General features: G+C 39.5%; 1 protein-coding gene and 1 long non-coding RNA gene across 2 annotated transcripts; both read right to left on the bottom strand.

Annotated features, from left to right (window-relative positions):
* Positions 1-9103: 9103 nt before the first annotated feature.
* On the bottom strand, positions 9104-10028 carry LOC112805611 (serine/threonine-protein phosphatase 7 long form homolog). Its single transcript, XM_025847972.1, has 4 exons — positions 10023-10028; positions 9881-9937; positions 9241-9835; positions 9104-9147 (listed from the first exon to the last, which is right to left on the bottom strand). The coding sequence occupies exons 1-4, from the start codon at positions 10026-10028 to the stop codon at positions 9104-9106; spliced, it is 702 nt and encodes a 233-aa protein (XP_025703757.1).
* A 1242-nt stretch (positions 10029-11270) lies between these two features.
* Positions 11271-12932, bottom strand: LOC112698190 (uncharacterized). Its single transcript, XR_003151422.2, has 2 exons — positions 12089-12932; positions 11271-11637 (listed from the first exon to the last, which is right to left on the bottom strand). It is a non-coding gene; the product is annotated as an uncharacterized lncRNA (long non-coding RNA).
* Positions 12933-18305: the final 5373 nt, after the last annotated feature.

The raw sequence follows: 18305 nt of genomic DNA, 5'->3' as shown, positions 1-18305 counted from the left end.
AAAATGGCCGAATACACAAAGGAGGAGAAGGATGTGAATCCCAGTGAGGAAGACCTCCTGAGACGTTCTCTGAACAAAAAGGAGTTCCAAATTGAGGAACCTAAGGAATCTGAGGCTCACCTAGAAACCATAGAGATTCTATTGAACCTCCTTTTGCCATTTATGAGCTCTGAGAACTATTCTTCCTCTGAAAAGGATGAAGATGTAACTGAAGAGCAAGTTGCTCAATATCTAGGAGCCATCATGAAGCTGAATGCCAAGTTGTTTGGTAATGAGACTTGGAAAGGTGAACCTCCCTTGCTCATTAGTGAACTAGATACATGGGTTCAGCAAACTCTACCTCAAAAGAAACAAGATCCTGGTAAATTCTTAATATCCTGTACCATAGGCACCATAACCTTTGAGAAGGCTCTATGTGACCTGGGGTCAGGTATAAATCTTATGCCACTCTCTGTAATGGAGAAGCTGGGGATCTTTGAGGTACAAGCTGCAAGAATCTCATAAGAGATGGCGGACAAGTCAATAAAACAAGCTTATGGATTAGTAGAGGATGTGTTGGTAAAGGTTAAAGGCCTTTACATCCCTGCTGATTTCATAATCTTAGACACTAGGAAGGATGAGGATGAATGCATCATCCTTGGAAGACCCTTTCTAGCCACAGTAGGAGCTGTGATTGATGTTGACAGAGGAGAGTTAGTCCTTCAATTGAATGGGGTCTACCTTGTGCTTAAAGCTCAAGGATCTTCCTTTGCAACCATGAAGAGGAAGCATGAAAAGCTTCTCTCAATACAGAGTCAAACAAAGCCCCCACAATCAAACTCTAAGTTTGGTGTTGGGAGGCCACAACCAAACTCTAGGTTTGGTGTTGAACCCCCACATTCAAACTCTAAGTTTGGTGTTGGGAGGTCCCAACAATGCTCTGATGATCTGTGAAGCTCCATGAGAGCTCACTATCAAGCTATTGACATTAAAGAAGTGCTTATTGGGAGGCAATCCAATTTTTATTTATATATATATTTCTATTGTTCTTCTATGTTTTATTAGGTTTATGATAATGTGGAGTCACAAAATAATTGCAAAAATTAAAAATAGAATAAAAAACAGCAGAAGAAACAGCACACTCTGGAGGAAGAGATTACTGGCTTTTAAACGCCAGTAAGGAGCATCTGGCTGGCGTTCAACTCCAGAATAGAGCATGAAGCTGGCGTTGAATGCCAGAAATAAGCAGCAGTCTGGCGTTTAAATGCCAGGATTACACCTTGAGGAGAGCTGGCATTAAACGCCAGAAACAAGCATGGAAGTGGCGTTCAATGCCAGAAACATGCTGCAGATTAGCGTTGAACGCCCAAAACAAGCATGGAGGTGGCGTTTAACGCTAAAAACATGCTGTAGTCTGGTGTTAAACGCCAAGATTGCATACAAAGGGCATTTTACACGCCTAAAGGGTACAGGGATGAGAAATCATTGACACCTCAGGATCTGTGGACCCCACAGGATCCCCACCTACCTTCTCCCCCTTTCTCACACCTTTTTATAACACTCTTCCCCAAACATCATTCACCAATCACCTCAATCACTCTTTCCCATCACCTCTTCACCACTCACATCCATCCACTCTTCCCTATAAACCCCACCTACCTTCAAATTCAAAATCTCTTTCCCACCCAAACCCACCATAAATGACCGAACCCTAACCCCTCTCCTCCACCATATAAACCCCCCCATCCTTCTTCATTTTCACACAACACCACCCTCTCTTCTCCTCCTTGGCCAAAACCCACACTTCTCTCCCTCTCCGCCATATCTTCTTCTTCTTCTTCTTCTTCTTCTTCTTCTTCTATTCTTTCTTCTTTTGCTCGAGGACGAGCAACATTCTAAGTTTGGTGTGGTAAAAGCATAGCTTTTTTTGTTTTTCCATAACCATTGATGGCACTTAAGACCGGAGAAACCTCTAGAAAGTGGAAAGGGAAGACAATTGCTTCCACCTATGAGTCTTGGGAGATGGAGAGATTCATCTCAAAAGCCCATCAAGACCACTTCTATGAAGTTGTGGCCAAGAAGAAGGTGATCCCCGAGGTCCCTTTCATGCTCAAGAAAAATGAGTATCCGGAGATCCAGCATAAAATCCAAAGAAGAGGTTAGGAAGTTCTTACCAACCCCATTCAACAAGTCAGAATCTTAATTGTTCAAGAGTTCTATGCCAATGCATGGATCACTAGGAACCATGATCAAAGTATGAATCTGAATCCAAAGAATTATCTTATAATGGTTCGGGGGAAATGCTTAGATTTCAGTCCGAAAAACGTAAGGTTGGCAATCAACTTGCCTATGATGCAAGAAAACGCACGCCCCTACACTAGAAGGGTCAACTTTGATCAAAGGTTGGACCAAGTCCTCATGGACATATGTATGGAAGGAGCTCAATGGAAAAGAGACTCAAAAGGCAAGCCGGTTCAATTGAGAAGACTAGACCTTAAGCCTGTGGCTAGAGGATGGTTGGAGTTCATCCAACGCTCCATCATCCCCACTAGCAACCAATCCGAAGTAACTGTGGATCGGGCCATCATGATCCATAGCATCATGATTGGAGAGGAAGTAGAAGTTCATGAAGTCATCTCTCTAGAACTCTACAAAATAGCCGAAAAGCCCTCCACCTTGGCAAGGCTAGCTTTTCCTAATCTCATTTGCCATTTATGCTACTTAGCTGGAGTTGTCATAGAAGGAGACATCCTTATTGTAGAGGACAAGCCCATCACTAAGAAAAGGATGGAGAAAACAAGAGAGCCCATTCATGGAACTCAAGAGACGCATGAGGAAGCTCATCATCAAGAAATCCTTGAGATGCCTCAAGGGATGCACTTTCCTCCAAACAACTATTGGGAACAACTCAACACTTCTCTAGAAGGATTGAGTCATGACATGAACCAATTAACGGTGGAACACCAAGAGCACTCCATCATTCTCAATGAGATTAGAAAAGATCAAAGAACTATGAGGGAGGAGCAACAAAGGCAAGGAAGAGACATAGAGGAGCTCAAGAACACGATTGGTCCTTCAAGGAGAAGGTGCCACCATCACTAAGGTGGACTCATTCCTTAACTTCCTTGTTCTTATCTCTCTGTTTTTCGGTTTATGAGCTTCATGTTTGTCTATGTTTGTGTCTTTATTACATGATCATTAGTGTCTAGTGTCTATGTCTTAAGGCTATGAATAATTCCATGAATCCTTCACCTTTCTTAAATGAAAAATATTTTTAATTCAAAAGAACAAGAAGTACATGAGTTTCGAATTCATCCTTGAAATTAGTTTAACTATATTGATGTGGTGACAATACTTTTTGCTTTTTGAATGAATGCTTGAACAGTGCATATTTTTTATCTTGTTGTTTATGAATGTTAAAATTGTTGGCTCTTGAAAGAATGATGAACAAGAGAAATGTTATTGATAATCTGAAAAATCATAAAATTTATTCTTGAAGCAAGAAAAAGCAGTGAATAACAAAAGCTTGCAAAAAAAAGTGGCGAATATATATATATATATATATATATATATATATATATATATATATATATATATATAAAAGAAAAAGAAAAAGCAAGCAGAAAAAGCCAATAATAGCCCTTAAAACCAAAAGGCAAGGGTAAAAAGGATCCAAGGCTTTGAGCATCAGTGGATAGGAGGGCCCAAAGAAATAAAATCCAGACCTAAGCAGCTAAATCAAGCTGTCCCAAACCATGTGCTTGTGGCATGCAGGTCCAAGTGAAAAGTTTGAAACTGAGTGGTTAAAGTCGTGATCCAAAGCAAAAAGAGTGTGCTTAGGAGCTATGGATACCTCTAACTGGGGACTTTAGTAAAGCTGAGTCACAATCTAAAAAGGTTCACCCAGTCATGTGTCTGTGGCATTTATGTATCCGGTGGTAATACTGGAAAACAAATGCTTAGGGCCACGGCCAAGACTCATAAAAGTAGCTGTGTTCAAGAATCAACATACTTAACTAGGAGAATTAATAACACTATCTGAACTCTGAGTTCCTATAGATGCCAATCATTCTAAACTTCAGAGGATAAAGTGAGATGCCAAACCTGTTCAGAAGCAAAAAGCTACAAATCCCGCTCATCTGATTAGAACTAATATTTATTGATGTTTTGGGATTTATAGTATATTCTCTTTTTTTTATCCTATTTTATTTTCAGTTGCTTGGGGACAAGCAACAATTTAAGTTTGGTGTTGTGATGAACGGATAATTTATACGCTTTTTGGCATTATTTTTAGGTAGTTTTTAGTAGGATCTAGCTACTTTTAGGGATGTTTTTATTAGTTTTAATGCAAAATTCACATTTCTGGACTTTGCTACGAGTTTGTGTATTTTTCTGTGATTTCAGATACTTTCTGGCTGAAATTGAGGGACCTGAGCAAAAATCTGATTCAGGCTGAAAAAGGACTGCTGATGCTGTTGGATTTTGACCTTTTTGCACTCGAAATGGATTTTTTGGAGCTAGGGGTGTTCATGGTTTAGTTTTTTCATAAATTGAACTGAAACTGTACTAAACCATTTTGAATGGTTTAGAAACTGAACCAAACTACTTTGTCAAATAAGAAACTGGTTTTAAACCAGTTTACAATACAGTGTACCAGTTTAAACCAGTTCATAAAAATAAAACTAGTTTTAATTGAAAAAACCAGTTTAAACTGGTTTATAAGCTAAAAACTAGTTTTAACTTTTAACATATATAAAATTAATTTTTACATTTTCTCTCTCCCCCTCTCTCTCCTACTCTCTCTCTCTCCTTCTTTCCTTCTCCCCCTCTCTTCCTCTCTCTCTGTCTCTCTCCCTGCTCTCTCTCTCTCTCTCTCTCTCCCTTCTCTCCCTCTCTCTCTCCTTCTATCCCTCCTTTCTCTATCTCCCTTCTCTCCATCTCTCTCCTTTCCTTCTTCCTCTCTCTTTTCTTCTTTTCCTCTCTCCACCTCTTTTCTCTCGCTCTCTCTCTCTCTATCTCTTTTCCTTTTCTCTCTTTCTCTCTCTCTCTCTCTCCCCCTTCTCCTCTTTCTCCCCTCCCCTCTCATTGTCTTTCTCTCTCTATCCCTCCTCTCTCTACATCCCTTCTCTCCCTCCTTTCTCTCTCTCCCTCCCCTCTCTCTTTTCCTTTTCTCTCTCTCTTTCTCTCATCTTCTCTCTTTGTCTTTCTCTTTCTCCCCCTCCTCTATCCCTCTTCCTCTCCCTCCCCCTCTCTCTCTCTTTCTCTCTCTCCCCCTCTCTTTCATTCTCTCTCTCCCCTATCCCTCTTCCTCCCTCCCTCTCTCCCTCTTCTCCTTTCCTCTCCCCCTCCTCCCTATTTCTCTCTCTCCCTCACTCTCTCTCTCTCACTCTCTCACTCTCTCTCTCTCTCCTAACATATATAAAATAAGATCTTACATTCTCTTTCTTTCCCTCTCTCTCCTTCTCTCCCTCTATCTCCCTCCTCTCTCTATTTTTCTCTCTTCCTTCTCTCACTTTTTCTCTTTTCTTCCCCTCTTTCTCTCTTTTTCCTCTTCTCTCCCTCTCTCTCCCTCCTTTTTTTCTCTCTCCTTCTCTCCCTTTCTCTCTCTCCTTCCTCTCTCACTCTTCCTCTTCTATCTCTCTCTCCCTCTTTCTCCCCTTCCCCTCTCTTTGTCTTCCTCTCTCTTTCTCCCCCTTTCTATTCTTATTTTCCTCTCTCTTTCCCTCTTATCTCTCCTTCTCCTCTAGCCCTCTTTCTCTCCCTCCCCTTTCTTTTTCTATCATTTTTCTCTCTTTATCCCTTTTCTCATTCTCTCTTCCCTATCCCTCTTCCTCTCTATCTCTCTCTCCCCCTCTCTCCTTTCCTTTTCCCCCCTCTCTCTCCCTCTCTCTTTTTCTCTGTCTCTTTTCCTTTCTCCCTCTCTCTCTTCTTCTCTCTCTCTTGTGCTCTTTCTCCCCCTTCTTCCTCTCTTTTTTTCTCTCTCTTCCTCTTCCTCTCTTTTTTTTCTATCTCTCCTTCTTTTCTATTTTTTTTCTCTCTTTATCCCTCATTCTCTCTCTTATTTTGGAGAAAAAAGGGAGAGAAAGAGAGAGAGAAGAGGGATATAGAGTGAGAGAAAGTTGAGAGAGAAAGAGAAAAGAGAGAAAGAAAGGGAAGAAAGAGGAGAAAAAGAGAGAGGAGGGTGAAAAAAGAGAGAGAAAGGAGATAGAAAAAAGAGAAGGTGGAGAGAGAGAAATAGGAGGGAGAAAGAGAGAAAAGAAAAAAGAGAGAGAGAAGAAGGAATAGAGAATGAAAGGAGAGAGAGAAACAAAAGGGGAGAGAGAGAAAAAAGAGGGTGGGAGAGAGAGAGAGAGAGAGAAAGAGAGAAAAGGGAGAAGGGAGGGGGAGCAAGGGAGAGGGGAGAAAAAGGAAAGAGAGGGAGAGAGAGAGTGAGAAGAAAAGGAGAAAGCGAGAGAAAGGAGGGGAAGAAAGAGGAGAAGGAGAAAAAGAGGAAGAAAGAGGGGGGAAAGGAGAGGAGGGAGAGGAGAGAGATAGAGAAAGAAAAGGGGAGAGCGAGAAAAAGAAGTGAGAGAGAGGGAGGAAGGAAAAAGGTGGAGAGAGAGATGAAGGAAGGGGGAGAGAGAGGGAGAGGAGGGAAAGGAGAGAGAGGGAGAAAGAGAGAAAGAGAGACAAAGAGAGATGGGAGGGAGAGAGATAGCGAGAAAGAAAGGGGAAGAGAGAGGAGGAGAGAGGAGAGAGAAAGAGAGAAAGGAAAAGAGACGGGAAGGGAGAAGGAGAGAGAAGAAAAGAAGAGAGAGAAGGGGGAGAGAGGAAAAGGAGAGAGAGAGAGAGAGAGAGAGAGAGAGAAGGAGGAGAGAGAGAAAGAGGAAAGGAGAGGGAGAGGGAGAGAGGGAAAAGAGAGAGAATGAAAGAAAGGAGAAGAGAGAGGAGGAGAGAGAGAGGAGAAAGAGATACGGATGGGAGAGGGAGAGGGAGAGGGAGAGGGAGAGAGAGAGAGGAGAGAGAGAGAGAGGAAAGGAGACGGGAAGGGAGAAGGAGAGAGAGAGAAAGGAGAGAGAAAAAGGAGAGAGAGTGAAAGAGAGAGAGAGGGGAGGGAGAGAGAGAAGGAGGGAGAGAGAGAGAGAGAGTAGGGAGAGACGGAAAAAAGGAGAAAGAAAGAGAGAAGGGAAAAATGAGGGGAAGAAAGAGGAGAGAGAGAGAGAGTGAAAGGAGAGAGAGAGAGTATGTAAAAACTAATTCAGAGTTTAAATAAAACCAGTTTTAATTTGGTTTAAAACTAAACTGAACCATAAAAACTGATTTTTAATAAACTGGTTTTCATAAAAACTATGGTTTCAGTTCAGTTTTTTATTTAAAAAAATTGGTTTATTTAAAACAGTTTCAGTTCAGTTTCAATTTAGTTCAGTGAAACCAGTTTTTTTTGCACACCCCTATTTAGAGCTACAGAACTCCAAATGGCGCGCTCTCAACTGGGTTGGAAAGTAGACATCCAGGGCTTTCTAGAAATATATAATGGTCCATACTTTGTTCGAGTTTAGATGATGCAAACTGGCGTTCAACGCCAGTTCTATGCTGCATTCTGGAGTAAAACGCCAGAAACACGTCACAAACTAGAGTTAAACGCCAAAAACACGTTACAACTTGGCATTTAACTCGAAGAGAAGCCTCTGCATGTGTAAACCTCAAGCTCAGCCCAAGCACACACCAAAGTGAGCCTCGAAAGTGGATTTCTACATCAATTACTTATCTCTGTAACCCTAGTAGCTAGTTTATTATAAATAGAACTTTTTACTATTGTATTGGGGGGTCCTTTTCCCTATCTTGGTATCTATCTTCGGACGTTTAGTTCTTAGACTTTGGGGGCTGGCCATTCGGCCATGCCTGGACCTTGATCACTTATGTATTTTCAACGATGGAGTTTCTACACACCATAGATTAAGGTGTGGAGCTTTGCTGTACCTCGAGTATTAATGCAATTACTACTATTTTCTATTCAATTCAGCTAATTCTTATTCTAAGATATTCGCTGCACTTCAACATGATGAATGTGATGATCCGTGACACTCATCATCATTCTCACCTATGAACGCGTGACTGACAACCACTTCTGTTCTACCTTAGATCGAGCGTGTATCTCTTGGATTCCTTAATCAGAATCTTTGTGGTATAAGCTAGAATCCATTGGCAGCATTCTTGAGAATCCGGAAAGTCTAAACCTTGTCTGTGGTATTCCGAGTAGGATTCAGGGATTGAATGACTGTGACGGGTTTCAAACTCGCGAGTGTTGGGCGTAGTGACAGACGCAAAAGAATCACTGGATTCTATTCCGACATGATCGAGAACCGACAGATGATTAGCCGTGCTGTGACAGAGCATTTGGACCATTTTCACTGAGAGGATGGGAAGTAGCCATTCACAACGGTGACGCCCTACATACAGCTTTCCATGGAAAGGAGTATGAAGGATTGGATGAAGGCAGTAGGAAAGCAGAGATTCAACAAGAACAAAGCATCTCCATACACTTATCTGAAATTCCCACCAATGATTTACATAATTATCTCTATCTTTATTTTATGCTTTATTTATCTTAATTTTTGAAAACCATTATAACCATTTGAATCCGCCTAACTGAGATTTACAAGATGACCATAGCTTGCTTCATACCAACAATCTCCATGGGATCGACCCTTACTCACGTAAGGTATTACTTGGACGACCCAGTGCACTTGCTGGTTAGTTGTGCGAAGTTATGACAAAGTGTGATTCACGTTTAAGAGCTCCAAGTCTTTGGTGCCATTGTTGATTATCACAATTTCGTGCACCACATGTCACTCGATACATTCAAATGACACCAACGGAACAATAGCGGTCCACACAACCGACTGCATATAGATTTCAGTAGGAATTATGTTCGGATCCACGCGATCCACAGCATATGCAACCCACACAAACTGGGAAAAATAAAGGAAACTCATGATTACAACCCAGAATACCAATAACAACAACAATGCAACAATGCTTCATAAATTTGTCCCGGACACCGAACCCGAAACTAAGAATTCTTTAATTAAAACACACTTGGCCTTCCTGGAGTTCATCAAAGGCATTCCTAAAGTGGCTAGATTTAGATATCTATATCGTCGGTCACCACGCTCCCAGTTACGCCACCTAATATCATATATTCAATTAGCTAAACTGAATTTAAATATAAAGATAGGGGTAGATTGTAACATAATATTACCTTGTTGACTAGTGAAAAACTGTGGGGTTCCCTGGGAAGCGGCGATAGATATGGCAGTCGGATCCAAGCCCAATCGAGCAGAAGTGTTATTGAACCATCTATTTCCTTACAGTTATAACGAGATGCCCTGCATAACACCCTGTAGAGGTGTGCTAGGCATGCCGATCCCCAACTATGCTGTCCAATACTGGCAAAATCACGAAGCAAGGGTAGAAACTTCCAGTACACACCTGCCCCAGATTTATCCCCAAACAAGATCGTCCCGATTAGCAACATAATGTGGCACTTCACATACCTCTGTATACTTATTCCATCATTCAACTGCATGTTTTCTTTTAGATCCCGCAGCCAAGTCAGTTTTATGCAGCATCCTCTACACTCCGACTTACGCGGTGCAACTCCAAATTGATGCAAACACTCCGCCTCCAACGTTGAGAAACTATTCGTTGTCATCCCAGTAACTGGAAGACCATCCGTCGGAAGACAAAGAATTAGAGCCACATCTTCAAGAGTTACGGCACATTCACCAATTGGAAGGTGAAACGTATGTGTATCAGGGGGCCAGCGTTCGATTAGAGCATTCACGAGTGCTTTCTGATTTTGTACGACACCAATCTAAGATGCATGATAAAATCCAGTAACTCGTAAATGCTCCTTCACTCGATTGTTGTACCGATCCGGCGAAACTGGATGGTCACAGGTCAACATTCTTAATTTCTACAAAAAACATAACAAATTATTAGTCAACTCATTAACTATTACTAACTTACTTACTACTAGAAGACAAAAAATTTTTAACTACAGCCATTCATTAACAAAATCTACACAACTAATTCAACAACAAATATTACTTAAGTAAAATTAGAGATGCTGTTTGTTTATTTATTTGCGATATGAAAAAAATTTTTCTAATACATAACATTATTATTATTTGTAATATTAATTATCTATTAATTATTAGTTAAGTAAAATTAAACACATATTTCTAAATTTTAAAAGATATTAATAATTATTATCATTTTCTTCTTAAATTCATTTTCTAATAACAATAATAATTAACTTCCTAACAATGATAATTACAATTAACAAAAATAAAGTAACACACTTTTAAAAATTAATACTAACCATTCAGTTTTTATTCCTATGTCCAACTACTTATAGCCACAATAATATTTAATATCCTAACAATTATAAATAATTAAAAATTTATAAAATATTTCAAAAAAAAGACGTTGTATCCAAAAATTAATAACAATTTGGTTTACATTTTATAATTTATTTTTAAAATATTTTAATATTTCACATCTTCCAAAATTCTAATAATTATAATAAAAAATATTAAACAAATTAAAAAAACTATTGCGTTTCTTTCTTTTAAACTGCAACAACTATGTATATAGCATGTTAACACACTAACAATAATAATAATAATTAACACACTAACAATAATAATTTTTATACAAAAATAGTGAAAAAATTAAAAAAATTAAAATTAGTCTTAACCATTCTATATATATTTTTAAGTTCAGATCTTAACAATAATAACAACTAAATTTCTAACAATAATAACTATAATTATAAAAATTAAAAAATTTTAAACAAACTTACTTAATCAGAATGACTAAGATAGTGCATAATATGAAGCTCAGGACGATCAACATCTTTAATTTTATTTTTTTTGACATTTTGCTATTTTCTCCACCATGCAAACCCATTTTGCTATTTTCTCCACCATGCAAACCCATCAGCAGCAGAGAAAGGAGATGGAATTTTGAGGTTGAAAATTAAAGTTCAAAGTAATAACTCAAATGGTGAGTGAGAGTCCTTATTGTATCCAATGAGTTAGTCTGTGGAACACCATTTGAAAAGCTATATTTGCATACCGCGTGTCCACCATACAACAAAATGAACCATCCGTTTTTGTAACAAGAACTCAGACCCTCTGTGTTGCACACACTGTGTCACAAGATCCGATTTACAACACACCTGATACCATATTTATGTTCAGCCCCTTTCCATAACCCGGTGCAACACAACCGAGTGGTCCATATAGAAATTAAAAAGTGCCTTTCTTTCTATAGATGGAAAATAATTACACTTCCAAAAGGATGGAGCAACCAGAATGTATCAAAACAACAACTTAATACAGTACATATAGCTGGATAAACATAAATAAGGTATCACAACACAGTCCAAGGCATAATTCAGCATCATCATCTCGCTTTTCTAGGCCTCCCAACCCTCTGTTGTATTTCTGCCATTCAGTTCTGATATATAAACTCAGGTGAGAAAGGACAGTCTTGCCACTATCCCTATAACTTCGAACGAGTACTCCAACTCAAGTTTTAATTTGTTTGCTTGGACCTGCATAGGGGCCCACACCATTTTCCAAACTTTGCAGCCATTTGGTTTATTACCTGAGCAAAAAATGGAAAAAAGTTTTGCAACTAAAGGGATATGCATATTTAAAAGCCTATTTTTTGCTGTAGAAAAAGCTATTTAAAAAAAAATTACCTACTCCATTTGCTAATTCTTGTTATATTGAGAACACACGCGTAATTTGCCAAAAATACAGGGGATTTTTGGTTAAATTTTGTCAATATGAAATATTGCTAAAGCAAAAGGAAAATTGTGACAGACACATTTTACAATTTTTTTTAGAATAAATATTGAGTAATGATTTTATTTTATTAAATTTTTTAAAGCAAATCATGAGTATCGATTTCTTATTGTACGCATAAAATTGTGATTAATGATTTTCCTCTATCTGCAGTGACAATCATAACAGTATAATTCACCCTTCTTATCTAATATATGTAACAGTAATATACCAAACGTTCGGCCATAACAAAAATAATTAGCGACTACCATTAGAGGAGAGGTCTAAATTTTCTTGCTATGTTCCATCTCCACAAAAGTGATAAAAAACAATTTTGTCGTGTACTGCAAAAAATAACAATATGAAAGTCTAGGGGTTTATAAATTTTCATTTAATAAATAACCAGAAAGACAGTATAAAATACTATTCAGCTGAAAAAAATAGCAAAACCCATATTCCATTGAATAGAGAAAAAAATTGAAAAATATGAATTAAATTAATTGTACAAATTCAAAATAATAGCAGTTCAATATATAGATTTATTATTATTATTATTATTATTATTATTATTATTATTATTATTAGAAGCAATCTATTCTTATCACTATATATTGACACATCACCTAAATAATCTTATTTCCTATTTCATAACCCTTCACAACTCAATGGAGTTTATAGTTGTTCTTGTTCATTAATGACTAATGAGACTGCTCAAGAGTTAGTGTTATTATCATTATTATTATTTCTTTTTCCCCCTCCATGATCACCTATACATGTTACTCATGAATACCTATCGTCAGATACCCTGTTTCATAATTACAATAGGTAATGAGCCATGAGGCATTCATAATTTCTTTTATCAAGGACTAAATAAAAAGAAGGGGATAAAGAGTTGGGGATGATTGCCTTGCATCATCATTCAGTGCAGATTGATGATTTCGTTTCATCAACGATCGAATACAAGTGACGGAATCCATTGAAATTTCAAATTTCAACCCATATTAGTTACTTACTCATATCAGCTCATCCCTCATCATGTGTAAGAGGCTTTTACTGTTGCCCACAGAAAGATTTCTCTCTCTCTTTTTTTTTTTTTAAACAGTAGACAAAGATCTTAAACGTCTCTTCTTTTTTCTGTCCTTTAAATATTCTCTATTTTATAATGGTGGGTTTAGAGATTTTTTTAATTTAGATTAAATAAATATAATATTTACGAAAAATAATAAACGGTGAGATAATTATAAAAAAAATATTTTTGGCCACATCTCGGACGTTGAAAGAATTTTTAAAAATGGGTGTATCTCGGATAAATAGACTATGTTATGTGATAGTGACTGCGACTTACATATTGGATGCACCCGAGATATGAACATGCACTGATATCGGATACTGAATATCCGAGATACGCGTGTTTTGTGAAAGGGATCTCAACATTTGAGATAAACACAGCTTCCTAATGCCTCCTTATCATCCGAAATACAGTCAAGAATATAATTAGGGTATCAGCATCCGAGATATGTGTATTATGGTGTAGATGTCTCTGCACGCGCTTCCGAATGGTGGATTTACCAACTGGTTATTTTGGATTGATGGGGATCAGCATGTGAAGGTAATGTTTGACGTACATGCATGACTAATGCCGCAACATGTGATGGAGTTGTATGTTGCAGTCCATGACGGAGTTGTTGGTGGTGGGTGACAAACCCCAATTTGACGGTTTGTTTTGTATTGAATTTAGAGCATCTTGATAGCCTTTTGTCACATTTAGCCTAGAATTAGCATGGTTTTGTTATCTCTCCCATATTTGTGCTTGAGTGTAAAAACATGCTTTTCAAGCCTTATTTTGATGAATTCTAATTTCTCTTTGATTCCATAAGATGCCTTGATGTGTTTGCTAGTAATCTCAGGTTGAAATAGGCTAGGCATGGATCAAGGGAAGCAAGGAAGGAAGCATACAAGTGGAGAGAAGCACAAAAAAGCCAAAGAATTGATCCAGGCCGTGCACGCGTACACGCACAAGGCGCTCGCGCGCACATTGCGAAATAGGCCAAGGACGCGCACGCGTACCGTGCGCGCACGCGCCGATGATGGCACATGACTTCATTTATGTAACACGTGCCTGGCGATTTTGGAGGGTTTTCAGCAACCAACTTTGGCGCCAAAATGCATATAAAAGCCAAGGATTGAAGGGGATGAAGATACCTTTGATATACATTGACACACACTCACTAGGATTAGTTTTAGTTTTAGTTTCTAGAGAGAGAAACTCTCACTTCTCTCTAGAATTAGAATTAGGATTAGGTTTAGGTTAATCTCTCTTCTTAGATCTAGGTTTGATTCCTACTTTGATTCAATTTTCCTTTATCAATTCTCAATCTTCCTCTCTTCCTCTTTCTAGTTATGTGTTTTAATAATTGTAATTCTTCATTTTGTTTTGGATAGATTGTTGTTCCTTTATTTCCTTTCAATAATGCAATTTGAGGTAATTCATGATAATTGTGATTTCCTTGATTGTTGTTGTTAATTCTTTGCAATAATTGTTGTTAGATTCTATTCTTGTTGTCAATTTACTATGCTTTTCTTTTATGCCTTCCAAGTGTTTGATGAAATGCTTGGTTGGATTTTAGTGTAGATTTTGTTCCTCTTGGTTTTGGTTGAGTAATTAGTGACTCTTGAGTTATCTAATCCTTTTGTTGATTGATAATTAGAGGTTGCTAATTGATTTGAATACCTCTAAAGCTAGTCTTTCCTTTAGGAGTTGATTAGAGCTTGAGGAATAAAATTGATTCATCCACTTGACTTCCCTCCATGGTTAGAGGTTGACTAAGTGGGAGCAATGAACAATTCTCATCACAATTGAGAAAGATAACTAGGATAGGACTTCTAATTTTCATACCTTGCTAAGAGCCTTTTATAGTTGTTAGTTTATTTTCATTGCCATTTATCCTTCATGCTTCTTATCAAAACCCCAAAATAACTCAAACCAATAACAAGACACTTCATTGTAATTCCTAGGGAGAACGACCCGAGGTCCAATACTTCGGTTTATAAATTTAGGGGTTTGTACTAGTGACAAACAACTTTTTGTACGAAAGGATTATTGTTTGGTTTAGAAACTATACTTTACAACGAGATTTTATTAGTGAAATTCTAAACCGTCAAAAATCCAATCGTCAAAATGGCGCCGTTGCCGGGGATTGCAATGGTGTTGTGTTATTGGTTATTGTACATATGTGAATAGTGTAAATATCTTGCTTTTTGCTTCATTTGCTAGTGTAGAATTTTATCTTCTCTTTCCATTATGAATTCTCACTTTGGCTATGAGTTTGGTTCCAATTGTGTTGTAGGTAATGAAAGCTTCAATGAGGATATGTATCAAGGATGGAACAATCAAAGGTGGGAGGAGCCATATGCATATGATCAATCTTCATGGCAACAACCTCCACCAATGCACTATGAAGAAGAGCCATCCTATGATGCATACCAACCCAATGGCTATGGTGAATCACCTTGTGACTTGCAAGAACCACCACCATATGCCTATGAATCTCATCCTCAACATGAACCTCGACCATACTCACAAGCCTCTCCATACCAAGCACCTTCCTATGATCCATATCCATCATATGACCAATCATCCATACCATATTTTTATAACCATTTTGAGCAAGAACCTATAGAATCACCACAACCTTATCATTATTGTAACCAAGAACCACCTCAATACACACAATCTCCACAACCTTACCAAGAAGAACCACCTTCCTATTATGAACTCTCTCCCCAAAATGATGAACCTTCCTACCCACCACAAGCACCAATAAACAATTCTCTCACTTTGTTACTTCAAGGACAAGAAGCCATGAAGCGGGATACACTTGAGTTTGTGACCAACTTGACCAAGGTAGTGTCCACCTTAGCCTACCGATGTTTGAATGCTCAAAGTACTCCCATGATCCCATGCGAAAAGTCAAAAGAAGAACGAAGCATGAAGGAGAAATTGGAAAATCCAGTGGAAAAGGAGGAGTCGAATTTTGTGTTAGAACAATTGGAGGAGCCTATGATCATTGAAGAAAGGGAAGAAGTGGTTGAAGATCTAGGAGATGTTGAAAGTCCATGGGAATGTAGCATCATGGAGCACTCTCCCAAGAAGCTTGATATTGATGTTGAAGAGGGTGCGCAACCTCCAAGGCATACCATCATTGAAGACTTGGAAGAAGCTTATCAAGAGATGGATTCAATCATGGACGAATTTCTATCTACAATCGAATCCTCTCCCATTGAACATGAAGTTGAAGCTATAGAAGAGTGTGTACAACCTCCCGCGGAAAATGAAAATGACATGGTGTATATTGAAATTGAAGAATATGAAGAGGTTGATCAAGAGATGAATTCATTCATCGATGAATTCCTATCCAAAGTTGAATCACCTCCCATTAAACAAAATGTCAACACCAAGCCATGTGAAGAGGTGGAAACAAGCAACGAAGAGCACAAAAAGGTAGATCTTGCATTGTCTAAGTGTGGGGAAGCCTTCCTTCCCAAGTCACCATCCAACACAACATTTAAGTGGGTAAAATCTCTATCTCTAGGCTTTAATTTCTCACTTGAATATGGTTTGATTGAAAATGATGGTCAACTTCGAACTCTTTGTGGAATCAAAAGTAAGAATGAGTTGTGTAGTGGTTGGAAAGTAGGTGTTAAGCTCATTAAAGTCAAGGCCTCAAGGTATAGGGATGATGTTGGGACAAGGATCACCTTGTGTGGATCTAGAAGGAAGCATTGGTGGAGTAAAGAGAATTCTGTGTGTCCACCACATTCATGTCAACTACCCGTCCGACAAAATCATGGAACTCAACTAACGGATGGATGCGAAAATAAGATATGGGATCCCGGTTCGCCATGTGAAGACCAAATATGGGGACTCGTATTTTGGGTAGAATTCTGCCCAAGCTCAATAAAAATGGTTGGAAATTCTGTCAACCAATTGAGGAGCATGGATCCTTGGAGATTCAAGGATGAGTACAAACACAAGCCACCATGACAACAAGCTTCTCAAAATGTCCAACTTAAGGACTGAAACTAAAAGTGCTAGGTGGGAGACACCCCACCATGGTAAACTCTTTCCAATCTTTTACATTTACTTAATAAGTGATTTGAGTTGCCATTGTAGGTAGATGTTTCATACAAATTTGTTTGTACAACTTCATTGTTAGTTTAGTCACATGCATGTTGTGTTTAGTAGTAGATGAATAATGTCAAAAAAAAATTGTATTTTTGTGAATTGTATGATAGTTGAGTGAATAAGAGTTGTGAACACTAAAGGGAGCATCCAGCAATTTGTTTTCTGATAAAAGCAAGAAAGACAAAAAAATATAAATAGAAAAGAAAAAAAAGAGAGAGAAGAGAAAAAAATGGGGGGTGGGCGCGAGCGCGCCATGTACGCGCACGCGTCCCTGTATGGATGCACCACGAGCCACAATCCAGAGAGTTGGGCCTCCCTTGGGCAAACATTATGCCTTGAGCCCAACTCGACCCACGCGGACGCGCACAACGTGCGTCCGCGCCGATTCGCTGCTGCAGGTTTTTGAGCCAAAATCCAGAGAGTTGAGCCGGCTCTAGACCAACTTTAGGCCCCTGGCCCAACTCAGTCTGCGCGAGCGCGCACATTGCGCCAACGCGCCGTTTCAAAAGTTAGTAATGCACGCAGACGCGCACTTGCCGCGCTCGCGTCCATGCGTGCTGCCACCACTCTAGGCCACAGACTCGAGAGTTGGGCGTGCCTCAAGCCCATTCTAAGCCTCCGGCCCAATCTCATGTACGCGTGCGCACCGTATACGCGTACGCGCCCATACTTATCTTTGTCACACACGCTGTAGCGCACTGTACGCTCACGCGTGGATCTCCAATTCTTTTCACTGCGCGCGAACGCGCACATGCCGCGTGCCCGCCGGTTTGATTGCGCGACTTCCAGGCCATTCTCCAGAGAGTTAAGCTTGAGTTGGGCCAACTCTAAGCCCCTAGCCCAACTCCATGCACGCGTGCGCGCACTGTACGCGCACGCGTCCATTCCTAATGTGCTCATCCACGTTCGAGCGTGCTGCACGCGCACGCGTAGGACCCAAGTTTCATCAAGGGACGCGGACGCGCAAGTGGCGCGCGCGCGTCGATTTAAAAATAGGGATAACCCTAATGCGCGACGCACACTGCGCAGTCGCGCACACCACCCCAAAACCTCCATCTTCTTCTTCCTCCTCTCTCGCCCCCAACTGCCGTCGTAGTAGCAGCGCCGTCCACCGCCGCACTACCTACCTCCGTCACCGCTCTTGACCACCATTTCTCTTCTCCTCTCATCACCACCTGTTCTTTCTCTCTCACTCCTCCCACACCGCAACCGATCCCTCCGCCGCCACCCCGTCTTCACCGCCGGCAGCCCATCTCTCTTTTTCCCCTCCCGCTCTTTCCTCACTCACTCACTCTCTCTCT

Source organism: Arachis hypogaea, chromosome 6, assembly GCF_003086295.3.
Source record: "Arachis hypogaea cultivar Tifrunner chromosome 6, arahy.Tifrunner.gnm2.J5K5, whole genome shotgun sequence".
Taxonomy (NCBI): Eukaryota; Viridiplantae; Streptophyta; class Magnoliopsida; order Fabales; family Fabaceae; genus Arachis; species Arachis hypogaea.
This window is presented reverse-complemented; position numbering and strand designations above follow the sequence as displayed.

Coding starts and splice junctions, on each gene's coding strand:
- LOC112805611 (XM_025847972.1), bottom strand. Junction 9,836..9,880: donor CGGATCGGTACAACAATCGA/GTGAAGGAGCAT, acceptor CATGCATCTTAG/ATTGGTGTCGTACAAAATCA. Junction 9,148..9,240: donor GCTTCCCAGGGAACCCCACA/GTTTTTCACTAG, acceptor ATATGATATTAG/GTGGCGTAACTGGGAGCGTG.